The sequence below is a fragment of the Rhopalosiphum maidis genome, chromosome 4, assembly GCF_003676215.2.
Source record: "Rhopalosiphum maidis isolate BTI-1 chromosome 4, ASM367621v3, whole genome shotgun sequence".
In the NCBI taxonomy this organism is placed as follows: Eukaryota; Metazoa; Arthropoda; class Insecta; order Hemiptera; family Aphididae; genus Rhopalosiphum; species Rhopalosiphum maidis.
The window spans coordinates 53,217,986-53,238,455 of NC_040880.1; the positions used below are offsets into that span (position 1 = coordinate 53,217,986).

At 30.4% G+C, this 20,470-nt stretch overlaps 1 protein-coding gene across 1 annotated transcript; it reads right to left on the reverse strand.

Annotated features, from left to right (window-relative positions):
- Positions 1 to 12,470: 12,470 nt before the first annotated feature.
- LOC113557023 (acyl-protein thioesterase 1-like) lies at positions 12,471 to 19,636 on the reverse strand. The gene is made up of 6 exons (XM_026962296.1): positions 19,327 to 19,636; positions 19,232 to 19,263; positions 15,381 to 15,446; positions 14,581 to 14,878; positions 14,076 to 14,240; positions 12,471 to 12,750 (listed from the first exon to the last, which is right to left on the reverse strand). Exons 1-6 carry the CDS (start codon positions 19,375 to 19,377, stop codon positions 12,706 to 12,708), a joined length of 657 nt encoding a protein of 218 aa, XP_026818097.1. The 5' UTR covers positions 19,378 to 19,636; the 3' UTR covers positions 12,471 to 12,705.
- Positions 19,637 to 20,470: the final 834 nt, after the last annotated feature.

Here is a 20,470-nt window from a genome sequence, read left to right on the forward strand (position 1 = left end):
AAGTAACTATATTATAAGTCAATTTAAATAATATAAAATATTTTAATCAAAATATACAATTTAAAATTGATAATATTACAATAAATATTTTTCATCAATGATGACCATGTATCTAATAGTTACTATATAAAATGCTATACACATCATTTTCGTTATGTATGATAGATATGTTAACAACGAGACATGTATATACCTAATAATAATTCATACTAATATTATTTAACTAAAGAGTTTGTACATTTAGTAACGTCGCTGCATGTAAAGCTCCCATATCTGGACTTGAGTACAATTATAATTATGCACAATATAGTAGGTACGCCTGAATGGAAGACGAACAATTATTATAAGTATGATAATTGTTATTATTATATTACTTTTAATATATTTGGATTAGAATTTTTTGAACATTTCGTTCACTTAAAAGCGTTTGTTTTAGAAATTTATAATTCATAATATTCCCTTAGCCGATTTTGTTTTCATAACCATTTTTGTTTTGTTTTATGTACTAATTAGAGAAAAAAATAGTTACGGACTACCCCATAGCTTACTTGCGCATTTGTGCCAGATGTCACCTAATGAACTATGTATAATGTATATATAATATAAAGTTTATCACCGATTCAAAATATTACGATGTACTGTAGTTACTAATTTATCAATGTCTAGTTGTCTACAAAAAACGTAAGTACATATCCATATTATTTTTATGATATATTAAAAAAAAAAAAATGTGACAATGATGGTTTTTCTTGAATAATCCGGCCGTATGGGTTGTGATTAAGTCCACGATGTCTTAACAATACTTATAATACAATATTTTTAGGTCATATAGGTACCTAAAACTTTATCTACGAAACGAATAATAATTAAAACTATATTAAATATACAAATGCATTTGTATAATAGTGTTATAATTTTTCACGTTATTATTATTGTTATTATTTGTCATCGTCACGGGGAGGCGTGTAGATTAACAACGCGCGGCGCACATCCCTCGCGTATAATATTTTAATGATACATCGATCAAGAGCATCGTAATAATTATTGTTTCACGGGGACGAGCGTTTGTCATTTGTCACTCTCGCGTGTATCATAATAATATATGATAATATTATTATTCCATTTACCGCCGTCATCCCTTTCGGCGTATTCGAGTTATGCATAGAATTACGCCTGTCGTGTTCCCGCGCGGTTCATCTGCGCACACGGTATTTACAAACGACGATTTGAACGAAAAGAAACTTTAATGAGATTTTTATGTAAAACGAATCACGGGTTTGCACATGGGATGCGCTCCGTTCGTAGACGGTAGAGAAAAATAATAAAAAAAGTCACCGTGTGGTTATTCTCTTATTACTTTTTCAATTTCACGGATTTGTCGTCGTCCCATCCCTCATTATTCATCGGTCAAATGGCCGTCGACTTTAAAACGATAAGTTGCGTCGCAATGTTGTTATCACTATCATATAGTAGCTATTTGTGAGTCGTTATTCTCCGTAAACGTTTCGCTGGTTTAACGAAGCCAATCGATTTTTTTCTGCTTCAACACACATCGACTGCCATGCCACTGTCTAATATAGCTTTCATATTGATGAAAAACCGTTCATGTTATAAAAAATTCATATTTGACAGTATATAGGCGAGTTCAGTTCAATCGATAACATCATTCAAGTCACAAGTATATATATCGTATACACTATTCAGACACATATACTCGTATATTAGTCGCAGTATTAATATGGCACTATATGGTACACTCGCACACTAATAAGTCGCACTTAACATTTTTATAAATACAACACAACTGATTTCCATACTGGAAAGATGAATTTATCAATAATATAATAATTATATTTAATAATAAAAAACCTTAAATTCAATTAATATAATTTATATTTAAATTTAATTTTGTTTATTAACAACTACAACATACATATCTAATATAATAATCAAATTATATTTCCTTGTGTAAAACCTAAGACTAGACAGTTATATTACTATTTTTAACATTTCCACTGCCAAAAATTTCGTAATTATTTATGGCTATACGCCATAAAACGTATTTTGATTGTTATACTATTATGTTTTAATATATTTTATTTTAAATATTATCATATAGGTATAACATGATGTATTCGTGCATAGGTTTAAACAGGGTAGCAGGGTATCAAGTTCATTATTGCAGAATTAGATGTAAAGATGATATGTCGAGGCCGTACGTATTAATGAATTATTAAAAATGTAAAAGCAAATATTATAAATTGTTTATATTTGCCGGTTGTTACTGTGTATAACGTGTTATATAATATTATATTATTCGTTTGTTGTGTTGTCACGGAAAAAATTCAAAAAATCTTAGGCGCCAACAGTCTCGGACACAACATATACATTGCTTTATTATATATAAATTATAATGTGAGATGAGTACGTCGTCGTCATCGTCCTCGTCGTCGTCGGCAGAGTATACGTCTATTGCGACGGTTACAAATGCTCGGCCGGCACCTGTTGAACGCGGCGACACGACACCTCTACATGACTGCAACAATACGCGTATTTTTCCCCGCTGCCCGTACGGTCGGCAGCTCGGAGACACGACAACAATGCGCCCGGTCCGGCCGTAGCTGGCAATCTCCTCGTCGTTTTTATTATACGTTACATCTACACGCTCTTTTGTGCCTCTCCCCGCGGTGCAGTTCTTCTTTTTCATCTCTTCCGCAGATCCGATCCGACGGGCGAAACAACGCCGCCGCTTCCCTCGGAATAGAATATAAAACCGTATTATAGTATAAATAAAGCGTGTACATAATAATATAATAGTATAATATAATATAAACGCAGAGAGCCGGAGAGAGACGGCCGTATATTATTTATCGGAAACGATATTATACCGGAAAGCGCGTTTTTAACGGCGGCGGCGGCAGCTCGGCGCATTGTTCTCGAGGCCGCGCATAAAACAATCGAAACGCACGTATTTACGTTTATCTATACGCAGCATAGTATTCTCTTTTCGCGGCCTCCGACACGCGGTTTTGTTTGGTTTCGATTTTTTTCCACCTTCTCGTTTTGTCTCGCGAAAACCCTTTGTCCGCGCTCGCCTATCCGTTTGAAACACATCACCATATCTGGACTGGAACGGTACCCGTTCACGTACATATTGTGTGATATCATACACCTTTAGATACCTGTGTTTTCAATCCGAATCCGATATTCAGCGCGAAGGCGTCGATAACGGGCGCTATTCCAACGCGATCTCCGACGATCCTACAGCCTATACAACGGTTCGTGATAGTCGCACCAATCGCGCGTATATTAAGTAGGAAACAAGTATATATATATACTAATCAAAAGTGAGGGAGGTTTAATAATTCAGTTTTCAACTGTATAACATATATATATATATATATATTACATATGTTTATACATAATATATATATCGGTATAATTTGCTGTGACATGTTTGATTCAACGTTTTATCCACTATATATACTCTTGCATGAAATAGTAAATCCCTGCAGAACACGTCCCCCTTATAAAAAGTTCAATCACACCCAACACTATTCGCTACGTTTGAATATGCGATTTTTTTTCACTCCAGTCATCGACGTCATTGTTATCGAATTAAAATATAGAAACGTATTAAATATTTAAATTGTAGATATTCACAAATAAATATTTATCAAAAACTTAGACCTGCTTTGTATAATTATACTTTTAAAATAACAGCCATATTGTTTTTATAGGAAAATCAGTGTTTCACCAACGAGTAAAAGGAAATCCGTTACATTTTCGAGCTGATTTGAGATTTAAGTATAACAAATAGAAAAAAAAGCAAGTACTTGAACTTAACAAGTTGCCTCATAGACTATACCGCAAGTTCGTCATATTTGTCCAACGCAAATAGGCGTAAATATAATAGAACGTAAATACTAAATATAGTAGGTATGTATATTTTCCTTGACAAATAAACATGTTTAATGGTTTGTTTCTGAGCTCTGACTGGTCTCAGTAAATTTATTATTATTTATTATAGTATACAACTTAACAATTTATGTTAAAAAATAAAAATGGCTTTGTAAACTTTTAAATATTTTTATATTACTGTTCAGACTTTTTAGAACATCATGAAAATGCAGTTGATAGTTTCTGACTGAAAATAAACAGCGTAGTCTTGGTAGACTATTTACGACTTATCGGTCGTCTTGCGGAGATTGAATCGTAACCTTGAATAAAAGTGATTATGGTAATACTGTCAGTTGGCCCATAATCCTGCAGCAGTGTTTCGGTATTCGTAAGTTTTTATAGCATCGTCCTCTCCGAGAGCACAATGAACCACACAAACGTTATCATTCTCAACTGGCGAATCACAATATCAGGAACATTACAATCGATTTATGTCTATAACAATACAACGCCATTTGTATTTCATAATCTATTTCTCTTTCTACTCGTCAACCCATGTAATTCTTGAGGTTTTAAATTTCCAATAAAAAAACATAACAATAACAAAATAGTTGTGAATTAGTCTGTCCATTAATTATAATATAATGTATATCCTTCGTTGGGTGGTGCGCAATAATTACGATATTACAATATTATTATAATAGGGAAGTTCAGGAATCTATTAGCGTTACGCAAGTACTTCCGATCATAATATCCGAACAGCAATCGTAGTGATGGTTTGCTGATTTATAGTGTTTTGCGGGGATATGATAGAAGAACCGTACGATTCGTCGCGTTTCTCGTGGCGATGTTTTCTTTTCGTATGAAACATAATGTATTGAATACTACAGATACCTAAGGAGTGTCGAACGCATGCCTACCTGACGATGACGACTGATAAATCATACACCTATAATACGGCCAAACATGTTTTAATTCCACTTTTCTGCTTGAAAATAACGACGGGCGCTGCGTTAAACACAAACATACGTATATAACTATATATCAACAGGTTATATCGCTGTGTATAGTATATAATATGCGGCGTATATTTATATATGTATATTATGTATAATAATAATCCGAGTATGCATATAAGAGGTTAAGTCCGTTAACAGCTATCGCGCGACCGATCGTATATGTTATCCTCGATGTTGCACACACATGTAGATATTGTGTGTATATAATGTATTTATACAATACCTGCTGCATCTGGCTCCGCTAAGTGCGTAACCCTTTCACCGCGTTCGTATTATTATAGTGGTGCGTACGTTATAACTTTATCTGGTAAATCCAACCGAGAAAAAGTCTATAGCTTTGCAGACGATGATTTTCTGAACACTCGTCCCGCGCATAGGTCAATATAATAATAATAATCTATAAATGGTATCGAAGCACTCAAAGTCAAAGCTAAATAGTGTCATTTTCGTCTGATATCCATAAATATAGAACATTTTGTCGAATATAAATTTATGACGAACAACATCCGTCTATAGTGGTTATAAAGTCGAACTTTGAGATTACAGTTAAAACTTATTGTCGACAATCACCGAGAGTGACATTCAGCCTCCAGTGTCGTATACCTATACTAATAATTAGCTATTATTATACGGATCGCATCAATAATATATGCAGTGAGTCATCTTTTTAAAACCGTAGTTTCTTTGCCTTACCGAGTGAGATTCGCGTTTTTCCGCTCGACGTTTTGTTGTTCATAGTGGGTGGGGGAAGAGGGTGGAGAGAACCGTAAATTGTCTGTAATATGATATAATTTATCAATCGGTCGTCGGGATAGTGGTCCAGAAGTTTTGTTGTAGTCGACACCGCAGTTGAACGCACACGGGTGGTTGCGGCGCGACGGCGGCCGTTTATCACGAGTGAAATATCGGCCTAATCGTGGCAATAAATTTTGAAAAAAAAAACACTACAAATTATTTTGAAACCGCCAGCGACGATGGAATCGGTTCCGCCGTCATACGCGCGCGCCGCAGAGAAGTAAAAAAAAAATATTAAAAAAAAAAAAACCACATTTCTGGAATCACACACACACTCACACGTGTTCTTCGTCGGACGGACAAATATATTACGTATAATAGTAGAAGATCGGGAAAAATATTAACGACGATAATAATTATTATTATCGTGGTGCCGTATGTAGTTCGTCGTCGTAAATCGTCGAGACGTAGCGGCGATGTCGGCAGCGTAACAGACGACGATGGCAATATTAATAATAATAATAATAATAATAATAATAATATTATAATAGCGCAGAGAAAACAACAACCCATTTACACACACGGACCGTTTGCGCAATCCGAATAGCAATCGCGAGCGCGTAAAACTCGCTACGGACGACGATGGAAAACTAGTTACGAAGCGCGTGCCGTATATAATATTATTATAATTATATAAAATATTATGAATTATCAGCTTGCCGAGATTCGACCGAGCGCACGTTGGTCCTGTATTATTATTATTTATTTCAAATAGGTACCCAGTGTAACGTAAATTAGGTTTATTCATTTTATACAGAATGATTCAAAACGATCTTTTCCTTTTTATAACGAATTTAGTTAAATTTTAATTCTTAAAATTTTTATGGATACTTAAAAGGATCATATTTCAAAATGTATGAATATTTTATAATATTTTAGTTTAGCGTCCTTTGGTGACACAAACTTTTGTCGAATGAGAACTTAACTTTTTTTAGTGTAAACTGCAGTAAAGCTAATGATTTTTTTTTAAACTGAAGTATATAAATTATTAAACAAAATTTTTGAGTTAATATAATATAGTATATACCATATACATTTTAAGGATAATGGTCCCTAACAATGGTTTAAAAAAAAATATTTGATATTTGATCGGCTGCATACAAATTGCGTCCCTGAATTCAGAATGCATATACAAATAATATTAATGACGTGAACGAAATATACAACACATTTTGATTACCTATATTAAAACTGTATCGTTCAAATTTTTACCGAACCATAAATAATAATATAATAACCCAATCTTACTTTATTTTTGTTATTAGTTTAACGAATTAACGACGAAAACAATATTTTTGATGTAGGTACATAATTACAAAATGATGAAAAACAATATTTTTAACGTACCATTAGCAATTTAATATTTAATGTTGCTATTGACAGTCCTTAGTCAGTTTTAAATGGAAAGCAAAATAATGTATTTATGTCGAACGTAATTAGTGTAGTTGTTGAATATTTTCGGGACGCAATTCGTAATTCGTATGAAAAAGAGATCTTGTGACGCGATTCGTTTACTGCGATTTAATCTACAGTAAAAAACTTATAAAAAAATAATATTAAGTTAATTTTTACAAATTGTAAAATGTTATTGATGAGTTAGTATTAATTACCACTATAACTGCAAAATTTCTATGGTCCTAACTATAAAAAGTATAATAATTCAAAAAATTCTATTATTTAAATTTTGGTTTAAATATAATATCCTTTTAAAACAACATAAAATGTAGCCTGGAAGTAAATAATTTAATTATAACTTAATTACCCAACTGTTATTTTAATTTTAATTAATTAAAATCATAATTTTGAATGGAAATATTAAATATGATTATTCGAACAAAAATTATAACATTAAAAAAATAATAATAATAATCAAATACAAATAACTAAAATATTTATTTATTATATTATATCTTGTATATTATATGCAATATCTTATGTAATGTTATCTAATTTAAATGTTATAATATTTTATTCGTTTTTATGTGTAGCATGACTATTGTGAGCTGTGACTACATTTTATAATATTATAATTAACTTTATAATGTATCGCATATGTGGACTTGATGAATGAAAAAATGAGAATTTTAACAAAACTCATATTGACCACAGGGTTTTGGATATCAAAGACTAATTTGCATGATGCATATGATGGAGAACTAAGGAAAATATTTGAGTTTTTAAACGATTATTCACAATTTACCTAAACTTATCAATAAGTTCACATGTGATATATTATTCAAGTATATCTTGATATAATCACGCAACGGATTCGTCACAAAAACAATAAACCAGAGAATCGAAATATTATTAATAAATTGGCTTACATTCTAAAATAATATTATATTATGATATAGTATTGAATTTATGTGTCAAACGAGATCGTTTGGGAAAACTTTGTCCTTACGTTTGCCGACCGCGAGACAACGATGAACGACTTTCACGCGAACAAAAAATGTTATAAGCAGTATTTATTTTTTATTTTTATATTACATATTGGTGTCATGTCGATATTATATACATAATATGATAACGGAAAAAATAATGCTTTCCAATGACTTATACCGCGTAATAAACGGTATTTGTTATTATTCATTTTCACTTGTCCACGGCGACGATAAAAACCGGATGACATTCGATATCATTACAACGCGCATAAGTAATTGATAAGTGTATAGTGTAATATAATAATATATTTAAGTTATATTACGACAGAGATACATTAAATCGATTTGCTGTGTGATTCGATTATTGATATGTTGTGGACTCCACAATAATATGTAAATTATATAGGTGTAATATTATAATTGATATATTTTCGACTCGTAGGCATATATATAGTTTAGGTTTTTAAAATATACTTAATTTCCATCGATATCCATTTATTTCCGGTTTCATTTACTTATCGTTATAATAAACCTTGAATTTTACCTGATAATAATAAAATATTTGTTATTATAAATAATTTACATTCAAACTTACAAATTTAATATAAGATATTATTAACTGCAACTCACTCGAAACTTTCGAGTATTTCCTATTCGTTATTAATTTATAAGATAACAAATTATAGACTATAGCGATTATTATAAGCAATAATATATAATTAGCATTTAAGAAATATTTTTTGAATTTTTAATACTTTTATAGAAGTATTAAGTATAGCTGATATTAAATATGTCAGAAAAAAATTACAAAATTGTAGATTTAATTAATTATTATATATTAGTATTAATTATTTACTATTACTGAATATATCACCTAATAATTAACATACTTGTATGCAATATATTGATTTTACATTTGGTAACATACATTATTATTATATATTTGTTTTTACTAAGGATACATTTTTCAATAAATTGTGGTTAATAATTATTTTATTCATAAATTGTATACATTTACCCAAATACTATAATGGTATACTTAATCAATAAGTTTTAATAAGTTAATAATAAATAAGTAAGAAACTGCGTAAGGCGACGAATGTCAAAAACAGCAAATGATTAGTAATAAACAAATCAAATCCGCGATGTAAAAATAAACATTCGTTCGTAATGCTTTAATCGGTGTTTTTAAAGTCAGATTCGCAATTACGTTTGTCGGCTCGTGCGCTTTTTATCGTATTTTCATTGACCGTGGTAGCCGTGATATCATTTATAAACCATGATCTACCGGAAAATTTTTAGAGTTGGGCCGAACTCAATATTCGGACACGACGGAAGACGTACCCGCGCGTGGACCGGAGAAAAGGCTTTGTTGATCGTCCACGGTTACTGCAGGTCATAATCGCATGCTCCGTCAGTGCTGACGTTTCTGCGTATATACACAAAAATAATGGTACCGAAGTAATGCCTCAACATAACTGTTCATGTCTGTACACTTCGAGATAAAAATATAAAAAACAAACGTGTACACTGGCCAGCGCTTTAAAGCGTGATGATATTATATCATATAGATATAATCTGTGTTTATGCGCGTTAAAAGATTACTTTTAATGTGTTGGTCGTCGGATATCTAATTTGGAGGTGCCTCCAATATTAATTTCGTTGTGATATTCACGCATATTTTAAGTGCATAATGAACGCCACGATTGCTGGTCTCAACGATAACCTAACTCAACAGTTTCTCGATTGATAAAGGTTTATAGCTGTCTGATCGATAGATGGATCGTCCGGTTACAATATCATTATTAATCGCGGTATCATAAATTAGTAATAGTTATTTTATTGAATAACGAGCTAGTACATTCCAATAGTGATTTACCGTGACGCATCGCCATTGTACCCGTCAATGTAATTATAATAATATTAAAATAATATTATGTACACAAATATTAGTTTTTTAACATTTGATAACATATTATTATAGTTATTATCATCACTATTAGTTATTATTATACATAACACACTGATAAATTTAGAACACGCTGAGTCCGTATAACACCGGTTTCCAAATGGATAATATCATAACAGTATTAACGTTATCTGTCTAAATTATTTAGGTGGAAACGGATCTGTCGTTATTCTGATAATCATAACAATTTATATTTTTATTAGTTAAACAATTTTTTAAAAATATATTTGTTTTTTTCAGGTAAATACATACGTAACAATACAAATTTGATTATGAATGGTATCTCGTGTCAATACTACCGATAAGTAGGTGTATACTATATAGACTTGTAACTCACTTCGGGACAGTTTTAAAACTCAGTTAAAATCTACAAGTACATATTTTAAAGAGTTATGGTCTTGAAGCGTACTTAAAAAATCTAAACATGCGTGAAAATAATTGAAAAGATAAATTTCACGAATTGGCTACGATAGATGTATTATGTATATAGGTTTCGGAAAATGCCTAAATGAAGTGTTCTGAAACGTATGATTAATGACGTAGATTTTCATGTTTGTTTATATTGCATAATGTGTTTGAACGTTTTGTATTTTGTTTGATTAGTATGAGCACCAAAAACATCTATTATGACTTAAAAAAAAAACATTTTGTTTTACTATAATGGAATAAATTATAATGCTCTAAGGCAAATAATTTTCAAAGATGTCTGAAATAAATCAAGAATAATCTCATTTAGTACAAAAGTATTTTAATCGAAGATTTAATATATTTATATTATTATTATTATTGTTTTAGAAGATAATTTGATTTTTCTAATAGCGAATTATTAACTACAATATTATCTATTATAATTGTATTAGAGTTTTTTTTTTATAGTTGGAAAGAAATATATTATTATGTCTTGTTCAACAATATTATTAATCAATTTCGGGAAAAGGACAAAAGACGATTCATATTTGAAAATTTAAGAATTATTTTTTTAATTCAATAGCATACACGTTATTATGTTATCCGTAATTCTGTATAAAATCTGTTTAAATATAATTTATTATAGTATAACACTTTTGATTATTTATAATGAACTTACACCACCATTTAGTGACCTTTGACCTATACTAATTTAATGCCGTTCTGAATACGGTATAATAATTTATTTTAACGTTCATTTTGCAACTGATCTTAAAACGGCTGCGATAAGACCACAATCTTTATTAATATAAACGTCTACGGAATGTCGGAAACTCATTATCACGGATTGAATGTATCACGGTCACTCGACTGATGATATAAATAATAAAAAAAAATTTAACACACTAAGAAAATGGTTTACGTGCACAATAAGAGTTGGTCATCAGAAATGTTTACTGTCATCTCTTATACCATCAGAAAACAGAGTGGACTTAGACGCAGCCTGCAAAGTGCTATTTTTTCCCGGCAAGTATCGACCGCGTCGAGGGTCTTTACTCACACAATGTGATGATTAATGAACTCAGCTTGAGAATTTTGCAGTCCGTCAATGATAACAAGTTGATAAATATTTGGAAAGTGATTGAGAAATTTTGTATTTTTTTTCAAGCCGAGTGATTATATTATTACACGAATAAGTGGTCGACCGGCCATGGTTACAAAATTTCGGGTTTTTTTCCCCCAAAGTAATGGTGGTTATAATCAACACCAAAAGAGTATAATAAAAATATATAATAATAAACCTATCTATAGCTGACCCAAGACCCACCAAAGCACATGATGATAGACTTGGTGAAAAAATTGCAAATAACCATCATCACGCTTATGGCCGTATAATATAATAATTATTAATTATTATATTGTTGCACAAGTCGTAGAGCGTGAGATATTTACCGATTGAAAAACTTATCTAAACATGTTTATAATTAGTCCGCAGGCCACCGCCCATGTGCATATAGCATGTATAATAGCCTACCTATCTAAATTAAATATTAATAATGATATGCACAGACGGTGATAATTTATGATTTATCGCGTACAACCGTGTTAAAAATCGCGTCTCTCGAAAACGAAAAAATTGATTTTTTTTTTTTAATACGTTTGAAGTTTGAACGTTGTTTTATTTTCTCCTAAATTTGTGTTAATGATTTATATCGTTTTATTATAAACAGTTTAATAATGTTAAATATAAAATACAGTCAAGCCAACCTGCGAAATGAATAGTTAATTAATTATATTCGAGATAATATAAATTGCACAATAGTTATAATACGTGATTTTAAGCTAATTTTTTTTTTTATTCAATAATTTTGTTAATGATAGAGTATATTTAATGTTAAATATATGATAAAAATTATTTTGAAATTTTTATTTATATTAACTAATTTCCGAGTACCTTTAAGTGTTTGTAAAAAAAAAAATAGACACATGTTTTATTTTACATTTTTATTTATATTTTTTCCCTGTGACATGTTAAATATAATTGCTCATATTACAAGTCAACACATAAATGACGATAAAATAACAAAAATAATACACGAACACAAAAATCATACTCTTAAACATATAATAAAAAATATACAACTAATAAATTATGTATTTGCAAATTCTCAGACGTTTTTGAACTATAAATTCATTCTACATACATTTTTCTGAATAATGTATAATTTGATCAAGGGAATATTTTGTTGATGAAGTTTTTGACATCTTGTAATTCCTAAAAATAAAAAAAAAAATAAAATTGATAAAAATTCAATTGTATGTCGGTCATATGATTTTAAAACTAACGCGTTACGTAAACGCAGCAATAGGTCATTAAGATAATTCAGTACCTGAGTAAATGGATATTATTATTTATTATTAATTACCATCAATACTATTATTATTCTATAGTGCACGTTTTATTCGACATGAATGATGTTATATACAGCCGAAGTAAAAAGGAAAAATCAGCATTACTATTTTCAGTTCTAATTTGCGCATCCTTGATTCGTGCTCTTAACAGTTGTTACTAAAAATCTCATAATCGTGGAATTGTTTTATGCAAAAAATAATACCAGCAAAATGCTATAAGAGTAATTAAATGAAAAACATTTTACAAATTGATCAGTGTCTTGTAGGTAACCAAATAATAGGTACCCCATACTCCATACAAACGGAGGTGTACTGATTTTTTTCGAATTGATACATAATCGTAGTATATTCTATCGGATGGTTGTAAAAAGGAAAATAAATCCTTGACTATTCTTTTAAAATGTATTTAATAAATAAATCACTCAATAATCACTCAGGAGTTTTTCTTATTTTGTTGGTATTATAAGTAATCGTGAATATTCCAATATTATGTAATATGCACCTATAATTATAGATAGGATTAATAAAGATGGTGTGTGATCCCACCCGGCATGCACAATGTATTTATAGGCGTACATTCAAAGTAATATTTTCAACTAGATCGTTGATAATACTCGTTAGACTTCGTATTTACGATCACGTGTTATATGCTTTTGAATTTCGTGTCAAATAATTAATCGATTTAATTAATGCAGATGAACTCTAGTACCAATAGTGTAGCAAAGGTTTTATTTGAAGAGTGAGAGAGATGAGAGAATGACAACTTATTATTTAGTGGATGCCTAACTATAGGACACACCATAAGTTTGCTATACTGATATTGTAAGTTAGTACATAAAATTACTTGAAAATTTCAATTTATTACATGGCCACGTCTATGTATAATATGTTATCAGAAAACTAAAAATGTTTTTACATTTTCCTAAATGAATAGTAAGGGCTGCAGCCCTATCATTCTCAACCCTTCCCCCCCCAAATAACCGTTACGCTGTGGTCTGATATTAAGTGGTGTCCAAATTGTTGTAGACGAATAATTGTGTTAACCCTAATGTTACGTCCACATTAATCAAACGAAATAATATTTCTCCACAAAACGATATAGTTAATCATAACAATACGAGTACAATTACATAAATAATAATATAATATCATCGCTGAATTCGTTCTATTAAATTGACTTTTCTATACCTGATCGTTTACAGCGTGCATCAAACCTTCGTACGATTTAAACTCGTGTTTGGGGTTCATTTCCTTGAGGGATTCTGCCAATAGTTGACCCCATTTGTAGTAAATGACCGGATCTTCAGTTCCATGGCACTGCAACATCGGCGTGTTGGTATTGTTGATGGCCGCCTGTATTGATAACACAAGAAGAAAAACTATCATGTTGTGTCATTATTTTCTTGTTTAAAACGAAAACGAACGAGTCGCGTGAATGACAAGTGCATAAGAATACGAAAACTGTGATCGAGAGAATAGATGCACGGAGTGACAAATGGATAAGATTAAAATTTAGATTCGATACCGAACAAAATATAGGCGTTGAAGTAGTGTACACATATTGCAAGGATTTTTGTTATTTTTAATTTTAAACATTTTAAGTGGGTAGTTGCCCCGTAGTTAGGTTTTTATCAGCTTGCCGGACGAGGATTTCAGTTTTCACCCCCTTGTTAGAGCCTCAAATAGTACTCACATCGGGCATAGTATGCCGGAGCACCGGCCAGCTGGACATGACCATGACGGCGGCTAACCGTTTGTGGTAGGTAAGTGCGGCATACATAGCCAGGGCGCCACCCTGCGAGAAACCGGCCAACATGGTCTTAGTTGCCGATACTTTGGACGAAGAGATCTCCTCGTCGATGATGTCATGCAGCTTTTCGACTGCCCGCATGATACTCGTCTCGTCTTCCAATTTGTTCTCGTCCAGCGACGCTAAGTCAAACCACGCAGCCGTCGGGAAACCCTTGTTAAGTGTGAGCGGAATTTTCTTTCTGTGAATGAGAGTGAGTTATAAATACATATGACTATGTATAACTACATATATATGTCCGTTTGTGTACAAACGTATGTATGTATGTCAATTGCATTTAAAAATGAATGTATTTCATTTTATAGATTATACACTCATATATTTTTGTTAGTAGATTTAATCAAATGACACGAGCTTGACTCATTGAAACATCATAAAGACTATATCTTGCGTTTCAAATTTAAATATATTAAAGACGCTTATAGAACAAAATCATACGAGTATGTACATTAAATGAAATCTTGACATGCTCTACGGTTATTTAAAAAATATTTTGTTTTCTAATTTTTTCCAATCCAAATAATTATTTAATTCAATTATTATTATTTTAAATAATGATATATCAAATTCGGCAACTTGATCCGAATTAACTGTACTTCAATACTGATAAAGAACATATTTTTATTTTAAGTGTGCTCTAATATTTTTCTACCGAAGCGGAGATAGAGACAATATATACTCACGCATTGAGGCAGATCACTTTGACGTTGGGTTTGACCATTTTGGAGAGCACTTGCTTCCAGTTTTCCCTGTAAACAAGACACAATTATAAACAACATATAGTGAAATTATATTATAAGTATATTAATATAATATTGTTAAATTGTTCCAAATTATGTTTTTTCAATTTAATTATTATTAAAACACATGAGATAAACGCATCTACACCAATTCGACCGGGTGATTCATAGTGAATAATAATACTAATAAAATTAATAACAGTATGATATTTTGAAATAAGAGTGATAATAATAATAATAATAATAATGATATAGGTAATATTATAATTTATTAATAGATGCGCTCCTATAATATTGTAGTCAGGAACGCGACTCAAAGTGTAACGGCTCGTTAACCCCTTGAGTTCTCAAAGTCGTGCGATTAATATTATTGAATATCACGTTACTAATTATAATTATGTGATATTGTAATATAAAAAAACGTTATATAATAATCGGCCACGGAATATTTATATGATTGCATCCGATCACATCACATGAAAAGTATGAATCGTCTTCCGTCTCCGTCTATCGTATACATCCATGCAGATTCGTGCAAGCAACGCGTTATAATAATATAATAGCATAGAAAAAACTGTTACAGTTGATACGCATCTGTCCATCTGTTAGAATCGGATATCATATTAAAACGCGTGTTATAAATAATACTCGAATCCGATAACGGGCAGACACACACACACACAGCGCGCCGACATTCATAATATTTTATAGATTAAAAACTTATTGTAGACATCTGCGTATATTATAATGATAATATAGTGTTATGTAGCAAGTTATTCACTTATATTATAATTATGTGTGCGGATTTTTCGATATATTTTGTTCCGCTATGGAAATCGACGTTAATAATCATCGTTTTTTTTTTTTTTTTGATTCGAGTGTCTTACGAACGACGTGTACCGATCGTGAAACAAGAAAATATAAGAATCAAGGCATTAATGTAAGAGCTATAAAATAAGAATACTACAATTATATTGTTTTTATTTGTTATATAGTTAATAAGTATATTTTAAATTATTAAAAAATACATTTATAATTAGGTAATTAATGAAACTACACGCAATTCAAAGTTATCTAAAAAAAACAATTACGGATAAATCTGATCATATTTTTCCAAGTTACTTCCTTTATTAAAACACAATCAATTAAAAAATTTAATAGTACTATAATAACTGAGGAAATATCACTATAAAAATCTAAAATATTTAATATAATATGCAAATGTATGCAATATACAATTATATATATATACTTTGAATTCTCGATGCATAAAACAAAATATATGTAACTTTTACATTGCTATTTTTATTTATTTTTCAAAATAGTAAGCAAATTTTATAGAATTCAGTCAGTTGTCTAGATATAATATTAACTTTCGTACACGAAGAGTACACGCGCTGTTGTGCAGGAAACAATAATGATTGAACCTGGCGATCTTTTAAACCTAGTTCTTAATGTTCTTATCCAACTAATTCATAGAAAAACTATGCGTACTTAATGCATTTATATTTGAATAATATAATTGTATTATTTTTAAACTTTCTAATCGATTATTTGCTGTACCTATGCACAATTGCCTACATGTAATTGATATATCGGTAAAGAAGTATTGAACATGTATATATTTTAATTTTCTATTAACATGATCGAACGCGTTTTTTGTACATATTAAAAATAGGTGTTTGTGTTTGTTCCCTACTGGTAGCACAATTTAATCGATAAAACACCAAAGTTCATAAACCATTCGGCTGATTATTATTTAATTGGATTGGAGGATAAGTCGGTTGCCTAGTAAAACGTATAGGAAAAACTAAAACAAGAATTACTGTAAGAGCAGTTATGTGCAGTAGAAAACTAGAATAGAAACCTAACCTAACCGGGGTGATAAACATGGCGTAAAATTGCTTACAACCAAAACTAAATAACGGAATAAAATAATTTATCGCCAACGAATCTTTTCTATGCATCTCCAATAAGAATTTAGTTTTTGTTAGACCGTAAATTTTAATTTGTAACTTAATTGTTCGGGCGACAGGAAAAAATAAAATTTCATAGTAAAAACGGTGCCAAATCTAAATCATCGATTACCATTTTTCAACTCAATTGCAACTTACATCATATGCGATGTCCGTTAATAATTAATATTATGTTATTAACTTAGTGTGTATTTAATATATTACTATACGATTTATTTGAATAAGATGGGTAGGTACCTAAATACTATAAGTGCACGTGTAATAGACATCATTATGTAATTCATATTAGTTAACCTAACCTAGGGTGTTATTAAGATTTGTTAGTTGAAATTAAGTTTATGTAAATAAGTCATAATTATATAAGTATTTATCGAATAATCAAACAGTCTTTATCTGAGGTAAGTCATTTTTTTTTTTAAATCGCTAGATTCTGAGTAAATAAAATAAATAGTTCTAAAAACGTTTCACCTGGACATTAGCTGTAATAGGACTTACAAGTTACAATTCCATATACTCGATATAACTAAAACTTTTAAATAAATAAATAACAGTCTAAGTAAATTTTTAAACATTCCCAGTTATAACTTAAATTTAAACTTTTGTGAAATTACTTGAAATAAATGTTTAGAAATAAATGAAAACACCTATATTGTGTTTATGTACGTACCATTAACAGGAAAACAGTGATTGTTACGAATTTAATACTTTATATTGTGTTTATTTTCATGGTTGGTTAATTAGATAGTAATAATTTTGCATGAACGTTAGAAAATAGAATTACAGAATTTTCTATAGTAATATTGTCATGACTTGTTTTAGAATTATATTAAATTGGCAATGCGCAACATTTTGCGAAATTTAAATAAAAAAAACACTAAATCATTTAATTATTTCCAATCTCGTATAATATTGCGATTCCTATAGCTAATATGTATTACATGTTACTAAAACATAAGAGTAACTTTATAAAAAAAACGGTCCCATTTTAGTTAATTTAACGTAAAATCAACAACTAATGCAATCTCGCATGTTAATTGATTTGAAACTTCCATTAAATGTTTTTGTATAGGGCACATAATAATATTACACAGTAGGACCGAACCTAACAATTGTTTTTCACGATTGCATTTTAATTTTTAAATATATGATTGAATAAAAATGTTTAATTAAATACATTTTATAATGATAAAAACCATAAATTTAATATAAATCATTATTGTATAGGTAAATGTAAAAAAAAGCAACTGTAGTAAAAAAAGAAAACTATTATATCCAATTAAAACAAATAAAAAAAGTGTATATTTTTAAAATTATTTACATCCGAGGATTAATCTCTTCTCTCGCAATCACAATATAGAAATAATAAATATGTATGGAGTTCGAGTATGTGAGTGAATGAGTATAATATAATACATATTATAATTACTGCGATTTATTTAACAACAAACGAACTACGGTGAGCGTTTTATACACATTTACCGGTTTGTAACATACGTATAATGTACGTACCTCTTTACTCTTTAGACAATATTAATGAAAATTTTACGGTGACTAAACAAACAAGTTTAAAAAGTTATAAAAAAAAATCATGATAAATAAGTGTGTATTATAATATAATATATTATTATGTATATATGCGAAGAAAAATATTGTTTAAATGCTTTACCAACAAGTTTCGAACGGAAGACAACTCGCCGTGTGCATCAATAAAAATACATTTAAAATATTACACATGGTTTGCGGCTTTTTAAGTGCCTTTAAAAGTGCTTAAACTATTTGTTATTTTTTTATATTTAATACTATTCGGTGTTTACGTACCCATTTTCTCCAAGCCCGTGCAAAAATATGATCTGAAATCAAAAAATTCGAATCAAAAACTATTGTCTCTTGTCGACAGTTATTATATTACTCACGGTGCCTGTGTGTTTTCTGATGGGCGATACGATGAATGCGTCTTCCGACATTTTCTTTATTTTCTGGTTTTATCTAATATAAAATAAATTATATCGACGAAGAACTTCGAATGAGATGTACAAAATAGGTACGCAGTCGAAGTCGAACAATTGTCGAGAGAGCGTGTTACCAGGTGCGGGTGAAAATCACGATATTGACCACAACGTGTGTCCAACTGTTGTAGAACTATGGAAAGGTCGAGCTGTGTAATGTTGCACCGTGTGTCTCGTGTCCGTAAGATGACTGACGTTCCGGTCCGGTGTTCAGTGGCTATTATTTATCCCCGGTCCCTAATCTTGGTTTTAAGACCACGATTACACATAGAAGGGAATAATTGTTATCGCTACCATTTTCCTTATCTTTGTGTAATTTTCTCATGTTTATAATTAATGGGTTGTGCCGTAGTGGAAACAAAAATAAAAATAATAATAAACCACGCACAGGAAAACTGGTACGCACACACACACACACCCACACACACGCACACGCACACGCGCACACACACACACACACACAAATTCATGCGTACACAACGTACACGGTGATTCTCTTGAAGGTAAACACTCATTTACTTGGAACGTATCAACGTTTGTTTTTTAAACATTTATGACGATGAAATATGATTTTTTTTTTCCAAAAACGTTGTTTTTAAAATTAACAAAATATTTCCAACAACGTTTTCTATCAAATCGACATTTACTTTTGAGGTTAAAAACGAAAATCGCCCTGTATACATGGTCAAATGTGAACGCGCGATTGTGTGTTCGTCCACAGTCCACCACCTATTGTAAACCAACCACGTACGGCATTATGACCAATCGAAGTGGTGGTGTTAGGTTGTAAAATAATTATACATGAACATATTTATTGATCATCGATAATATAATACTATCGTTTTAATTGTTAATCGTAATCACACACTAACTAAGTTTCTGTTCTGAAACGCGAAATATAATGCAAAATACAAAACCCAATAGAATTTACAAAATAAATATTTAATTAGCATAAGATCATAACTATATTATTATTATTATAACTATAAAAATGGTGTTAAAAAGAGTTTTTGTAGTAAATAGAATATTTTTTTCTGCCTATTTTGAATTT

What these genes read in the sequence shown, in the direction of transcription:
- LOC113557023 (XM_026962296.1), bottom strand. Translation starts at nt 19,377, where the DNA reads ATGTCGGAAGACGCATTCATCGTATCGCCCATCAGAAAACACACAGGC. An exon ending in TCAGAAAACACACAGGCACC is followed by an intron (nt 19,264 to 19,326) that starts GTGAGTAATATA and finishes TTTTGATTTCAG; the next exon opens with ATCATATTTTTGCACGGGCT. An exon ending in CACGGGCTTGGAGAAAATGG is followed by an intron (nt 15,447 to 19,231) that starts GTACGTAAACAC and finishes TCTTGTTTACAG; the next exon opens with GGAAAACTGGAAGCAAGTGC.